Source organism: Benincasa hispida, chromosome 11, assembly GCF_009727055.1.
Source record: "Benincasa hispida cultivar B227 chromosome 11, ASM972705v1, whole genome shotgun sequence".
In the NCBI taxonomy this organism is placed as follows: domain Eukaryota; kingdom Viridiplantae; phylum Streptophyta; class Magnoliopsida; order Cucurbitales; family Cucurbitaceae; genus Benincasa; species Benincasa hispida.
Genome location: NC_052359.1, coordinates 79412860 through 79419747, shown reverse-complemented (window position 1 = coordinate 79419747; position 6888 = coordinate 79412860). Strand labels below are relative to the sequence as shown.

At 34.2% G+C, this 6888-nt stretch overlaps 1 protein-coding gene across 2 annotated transcripts; it reads left to right on the top strand.

The window, feature by feature from the left end:
* Positions 1-261: 261 nt before the first annotated feature.
* On the top strand, positions 262-5992 carry LOC120089783 (ruvB-like protein 1). 2 transcript variants are annotated; one of them, XR_005485325.1, is made up of 14 exons: positions 262-604; positions 958-1083; positions 1503-1691; positions 1803-1934; positions 2038-2187; positions 2346-2501; positions 3190-3324; positions 3733-3798; positions 3881-3987; positions 4367-4466; positions 4566-4657; positions 5001-5070; positions 5197-5411; positions 5734-5992. XR_005485325.1 is itself a non-coding variant. In XM_039047179.1 (13 exons), the coding sequence occupies exons 2-13, from the start codon at positions 994-996 to the stop codon at positions 5284-5286; spliced, it is 1377 nt and encodes a 458-aa protein (XP_038903107.1). In that variant the 5' UTR covers positions 262-604; positions 958-993; the 3' UTR covers positions 5287-5606. The 2 variants fall into 2 exon arrangements, 1 of the variants encoding a protein (XP_038903107.1); XM_039047179.1 differs by lacking the exon at positions 5734-5992 and having other exon boundaries at positions 5197-5606.
* Positions 5993-6888: the final 896 nt, after the last annotated feature.

Here is a 6888-nt window from a genome sequence, read left to right as displayed (position 1 = left end):
GTCATTTTTCTAAAACCTCATTTTATTTTGGTAATTTATCAAGTTGTTTGTTTATTTCTCGTTCTTGTAATGAGGTAGTCCATTCCTTAGCTAGATGGGCTTCTACTAATGGTGTAGAATCGGATGGTTAATGGACCGATACGATACCTTTGTAGTTAAGGCCTAATGTTGAGCTTAATGCTCGTTTTTCTAATCCGCTAAGCGTTGTTTCTTATTAACGAGGAAAAGAAAAGAAAAAAATTATTTCTAAAAAAAGAAAAGAAAAAAAAAAGGAAAAAAACATATTTTCTCTTTCCCTTTCATCTTTTCCTCTCCTCCGTAGCAGCAAGCATCATCTCAGCAGCTTTCTCTTTCTTCTAAAACCCTATTTCACTTACGTTCCCTCCCATTACCGGCCACTGCACCCCGTCCCGCCGGTTGCCGCATTCCCATCATCCCCGTTGCAGTCCGAGCGGCTGCCGCAGCCTCAACCTTACGACGAGCTCGCCGCCGCTCCCTCTCACACTCTCTCGCCTATCCGAGCAAGCAGAGTTACTTATCTCTGTTTTTTCTTTCTTCTTCTCAGAAACAGAAACCGTGGTTCATCCCCTTACCCACGCCATTGGTGAGACCCCTCATTTTTCAGAACCCTAAGGTTTTGATTTTTGTTTTTTGTTTTGTTTTGGTCTGTTCCGTCGATTCATGTTGATTAATTCTGTTCACCCACAAAGAAGAAAGTCAAGAGAAGCTTTTATTTATTTATTTATTTCTTCATCATCCAATGTTCTACCAATTTAAATGAAAACATAAAACTAAATGAATACATCACAAATAAAAAAAAGTTTGTATCAATAAATTACAAGAAACCAACAAAAAAAAATCACTATATTTAAAGAAAAATGAGTTTAAGAAGATGAAGGAAGCAAAAAAGAACTTGTCAACATGGTTATCTCAGATATCAAATATCCTCTTTTACAGGCACGTTAGATTTTGAGCATCAGAGATTCCACCCAGATGGACAAGGTGAAGATAGAAGAGGTGCAATCAACCTCTAAGAAGCAACGGGTAGCCACTCACACTCACATTAAAGGCCTTGGTCTTGAGGTATTTTGCTCTTACTTTGCTCTGTATGGTAAATGACCATTCTTATTTGATCTAAAATTACTTCGAAACCAATAAAAATTATTATAATTCCAACTACCAACTTCAACACTTAGCTACAAAACATACTTAGGTCATATATTCCAAATGATTCATTGATGTAAATTCTAAACTTATTTAAGTTACTCCTAAGCTTAAACAAGAGGAAAAGGAACAAGGGCTTACAAGTCTTTCCTCCCTCCATGATTTAGCTTGTGTATGATATACTGCATATACTTTCCGCTCTCGTTGTCCTTTATTAAAAATTCTGCCTTCTTTCATTCCTTCTGTTGTTTTAATCTCTTTTGGAGCAAGCTTGGTTGTTTCCCCCTTCTCTGTGCTTCAAATCTCATCTCTAGCTCTCTCTTAATATTCCACCTTAGGCCTCAGGAAAGGCAATGCCACTAGCTTCAGGTTTTGTGGGTCAATCAGAAGCCAGAGAAGCAGCAGGGCTAGTTGTTGATATGATACGTCAGAAGAAAATGGCTGGCCGAGCACTTCTTCTAGCTGGACCTCCTGGTACTGGAAAGACTGCGCTTGCACTTGGAATTTCACAGGAGCTAGGAAGCAAGGTCCTTCTAATTCCTCTTCCATCCCCACTTCTAGAAAGATTCCAAGAATTATTTCAGTGTTGGCTTATAACCTGCTTTAAGAAAATATGCTTACTTTATTATCATGCACAGGTGCCCTTTTGTCCAATGGTTGGGTCTGAAGTATACTCATCCGAAGTGAAGAAAACTGAGGTTTTGATGGAAAATTTCCGACGATCTATTGGTCTACGTATCAAGGAAAATAAAGAGGTCTATGAGGGAGAGGTAACTGCCTAGTACCTACAGCATATGAATCTTTAAATGTTGTGGATAGCTACTACAAACTTTTTCATTGTCTAGTGGTGTTGATATGATGTATCTTTCCCAGGTGACTGAACTTTCACCAGAAGAAACAGAGAGCGTGACTGGTGGCTATGGCAAAAGCATAAGCCATGTTATTATTGGTTTGAAAACTATTAAAGGAACAAAGCAACTAAAATTGGACCCGACCATCTATGATGCCTTAATTAAAGAGAAGGTGACATTTTCTAACGTGTATCATTTCTTTAAAATCTTCGATCATCTCTTTTTCCATTTTACCGATGACCAGTCTTGGTTATAATGAAGCATCTTGAAGCAAAGTAATTTTCAGGTTTGATCTTATTGTAACGGTGAGTGAATTTGCACATTCTGCAGGTAGCTGTTGGTGATGTTATATATATAGAAGCAAATAGTGGAGCTGTAAAAAGGGTGGGTAGAAGTGATGCTTTTGCTACGGAGTTTGATCTTGAAGCTGAAGAATATGTTCCACTTCCTAAAGGGGAGGTCCACAAAAGGAAAGAAATAGTCCAGGTTGTCTCCCTGTGAAGTACCGTTATTGTGTTCCATTTCCTCTTATAATTTTTTGCAGTCCTGAATCTTTAGTTTGCTAGCTTAAGAGAAAAGGGTATGCTTTCTTTAATATAAATTCTGGCGTTCTTATTTTAACATATATAGTTAGTTTTATCAATATTCATGAAAACTATTAAGTTGTAGCATGCACATTTAAAACAGCACGTAGAATGTAGGTTTTTGTATCAGAACTTTGTCCAATACAGGTTGACTGTAAACTGTTTTGTGTTGGTTAGTTATTTATTTGTTATGATTTTGCGAAATCTCATTTGTTTGATGATATTGTTTTGAGTGTTGACTTTGTATGTATGCCCTTAACTGACTCACGCTACTTCAATTTGTACTAAGCTGCAAGAAGCTTATGCACTAGAATGCCATGTTTCATTAAGAGCTCTGTGGGTAGCATGTCTCATACAAGTGATTGGAATGTGCATCCATTGTATGTGTTTTTAATAGCAGGATCATTTTGTATCTTTCTGGCTTAACATTCTGATATTTGGGGATCTGTAGTGTTAAAACTTTAGTCATTCTGATTTGCAAGCAATGTTATTGCCTACTCTTTTTCATGATTCTTGACACCTTTTGCATTTATTGATACAGCTGATAGTCCTTGTTTTAATTTATTGGATTTTCGGTTTGTACCTGACAGGATGTGACTCTACATGATCTAGATGCTGCCAATGCACGGCCTCAAGGTGGACAGGATATACTATCTCTAATGGGTCAGATGATGAAGCCAAGGAAAACGGAAATCACAGACAAGTTGCGGCAAGAAATAAATAAGGTATCTCTTTCTGTTTGAAAGGATTTTCTTTTCAGTTACATACATTCTTGGTGTTTTCCTAAATCGTGGACGGTATTGTCATATTTGATTGGGTATGTGAGTTCTTAGTTGTTTTGATTTATTTTTGTTTTGCACGTTCTTAAAAGTAACCTGAGACCTTTATTGTTGCCAAATTTCATATTCTACACAAGGACATACTAACCAAACTGTTCCAACTTTCATGATATTTTCAATAGTACTGGAGGGTTTGCTTCGTTCTATGCTCCATTTTTTCTCAATAAAAGTTGTCTTTAAGAAAAAAAAGAAAAAAAGTACTAAAATACCGGAGGGTTTTTTTCCTATTTCAGCAAGGTATTTTTAAACACAAGAAATGTAAGTATAATTCTTTGGGGTTTATTTAAATGACAGGTGGTTAACCGATATATCGATGAAGGTATAGCAGAGCTAGTCCCTGGAGTTCTATTCATTGATGAGGTTATTTCTTCACTTTCAGCTCTTTCAACATTCTCCGTACTCAAAACTTTTAGCTTGTTTATGAAGTCAGTCAAATTTGCAGGTGCATATGCTGGATATGGAGTGCTTTTCGTATTTGAATCGAGCTTTAGAGAGCTCACTGTCCCCAATAGTGATCTTTGCAACAAATAGAGGAATCTGCAATGTGCGGTAGGAAGTCGTCCTACCTCTAGTTGATTGTCTTTCAAGTTGCTCATTCTTGCACCTTTATCATGCTATGAAATGTTTCCTCCATCTTTATGCATGGAATTCATATTCAACGTTTCAGTGGTTGATTCTTTTTCCTAATTATTGATAGATACTTCTGTAAACTTTCATCATTGCTAAATCCTACTTGAATAATGATTTGAAATATTTTTTATTTTGAACAAATAAAATAACTATCTGAAATAAAGTTGGAGACTTTTAAAAAACATCTTTCAGCGAGTTGAAATTGGATGCAGTTGTTATTTTAAACGAAAACATGACATCTTTGCACCCATAAAAAAATTATTGCTGAACAAATGATTTTTTTCTCTCTTTTTTTCAGAGGGACGGATATGAATAGTCCTCATGGAATACCTGTTGATTTGTTGGACCGACTGGTGATCATCCGAACTCAAACTTATGGCCCTGCCGAGATGATTCAGGTCAGTTTGCACTCTTTTGTGAAGGAAATTTAAAATCTTATGCTATGTATGAAGGTGGCAAACCACTGACGATGCTATCACTACTGATGCTTTGTGAAGATATTAGCCATTCGGGCACAGGTCGAAGAGTTGGTTGTAGATGAAGAAAGTTTAGCTTTCCTTGGGGAGATGGGCCAGAGAACATCGTTAAGGTACCATAACGTTAGATTTATGTGTTTGTTGGAATGCTTTTAAAGTAAGTAGTTTTGACAGAGGTTATTTGATTATAAGCGTTTTGAGTAAAAAGTGCTTAATAACATCCTTGCAAGTGCTTCCTTGAAGTTTGCATAGGTCAAAAGGACTCTACAACACTTTATTGATTGTTTGTGTTCGTTTTTATTTTTTTCACCTGAAAGCATTTATAAAGTTCTGAAAATAATGACTTTGAGTGGGAACTAAGTAATTTTGAGCACCACAATAGTGCTTAGGATAATGCTAAAATCAGTTGCAAACATATAACCCTATTAAGGCTGAAATCTTTTGGTTGGTCTGTAGACATGCGGTTCAATTGCTGTCGCCTGCTAGTGTTGTGGCGAAAATGAATGGTCGAGACAGCATATGCAAGGTATTTATAAAGTTTGACAGATTCTCGGATCTTAGTTGGATGTGATATTAATGGCATGTTCGGATTGATGCCCTAAACTAGAGCTCCAATTATAGACTCTAAAATTTGATTGCTTCTCATCCACAGGGAGATCTCGAAGAAGTTTGTGCTCTCTATCTGGATGCCAAGTCTTCGGCAAGGCTTCTTCAAGAGCAGCAAGAAAAATATATTTCTTGATTTGTTTTTTCCAAATGCTTCTCCGTTTTTAACCATTTCCCACCAAGAGACATTTATCTCAAGAGGAAATTTTTCTTTTATCTCGCAGTGTAAAGATGGAGAAGAGGGATAGGGAATATTCAGTGGTAAACTTCTGTTATCCAGTAATCTTAGTTGTAAAATTTTGACTACGAGAGATGTATGGATTACATGGTAATTTAATGTCTATAGTGAGTAAACATTCTATAGGAATGTAGATACACATTCTCTCATATTGATTCGATGTTGTATAAACATCAATCTACCGCCAGAAATGAAAATTTGGGTTCATGTTTTGCTTATGTTAGCAGTTCCATTTCATAAATAGCAAGCTCAAAAGATTAGAGTTGGTAATTAGTATAATCTACTATTATTTAGTAACCAGAAACATAAACATGAGTTTAATAACATTTTTTTTTTCAAATGTAGGAAGCCCAAATGATTGTCTTGTGAGACTAGTGAGAGGTGGACACTCACTAATATAGGAATGAAGAAAGATAATTGTATTCATTTAGGTGAATCAAGGATTGGGAATGAAAATTTTCATTGCCTTTGATTTTTATTTTTACCAAAATGTAGGAATGAATCAATTTAATTTACTGCCAGGTCGAGAATCTCTATCCCATAAAGTGATAATCTTGTTTCTCTTCAAAATTCTTATCAATTCATTTTTTATTTCGTGGATCGACAAAATATATCTGATTTATCAATCCATAAATATAAATAAGTAAAATATCTTAATTTTTTTTTTCTATATTCATAAAATTGCAACAAAATCATCCTAATGATGATGTAATGTACACATTTTTATTTATTACAAACTTTTTGTTAGTTACATTAGATAACCTATCAATTTATAATCTCTCTCTTAATTACACCACTTACTAAATTTAATAATCGGAACTTTGTATTTTGTATAAAAAAAATGTCTATGCCAACAAGAGTGTAGTTCAATTAGCATAATGTTTATATTATCAACCTCGTGGTTTGAGGTTCGATTCTCCCACCTTACACTTTAATTACATCTCTTAAAAAAAAAAGTCCATAAAATTTAAAAAATATTCTTAACCTTTTAAAAAGAGTTCAAAAATACCTTTGTTGTTAATATTTTACTTAAAAATATGCAAAAAATACTTATTATATGAACAGAAATCATTAATATCTCGTTGCAAAAATAACTCTATTTCTTAAAAAAAAAAAAGTTGAGAAAAAAGCTCATAACGTTTGTATAGGGATCAATTTGCTTGAAATTTTTGAGTTTGAAAAGGATTCATTTTAAAACAAAAATATATAGACATCCTCATTTTTTTTATATAGATAATCTCATTTTTTATATACTCTTATTATTAGTATATGAACAAAAATCATTAATACATCGTTGCAAAAATAACTATATAGATATCCTTCTTTTTTCTTTTTTTTTTTTTTTCCCATATTGATATGCTCATTTTTCTCTTGTTTGGTCAATTCTTACACCAATTTTCTCATTAATCAAAATAAAAACTAAAACTTTTAGTTAAAACATACAATCTCACAAAATTCCAAAATCAAAATCTCCCCTTAAAAACATACCAAAATGATAAA

Excerpts from the sequence above, each read along its gene's own strand:
- LOC120089783 (XM_039047179.1), top strand. The coding sequence starts at position 994 with ATGGACAAGGTGAAGATAGAAGAGGTGCAATCAACCTCTAAGAAGCAA. Across the intron at positions 3,799-3,880 it reads GAGTTCTATTCATTGATGAG|GTGCATATGCTGGATATGGA; the intron begins GTTATTTCTTCA and ends TCAAATTTGCAG. Across the intron at positions 5,071-5,196 it reads GTCGAGACAGCATATGCAAG|GGAGATCTCGAAGAAGTTTG; the intron begins GTATTTATAAAG and ends TCTCATCCACAG.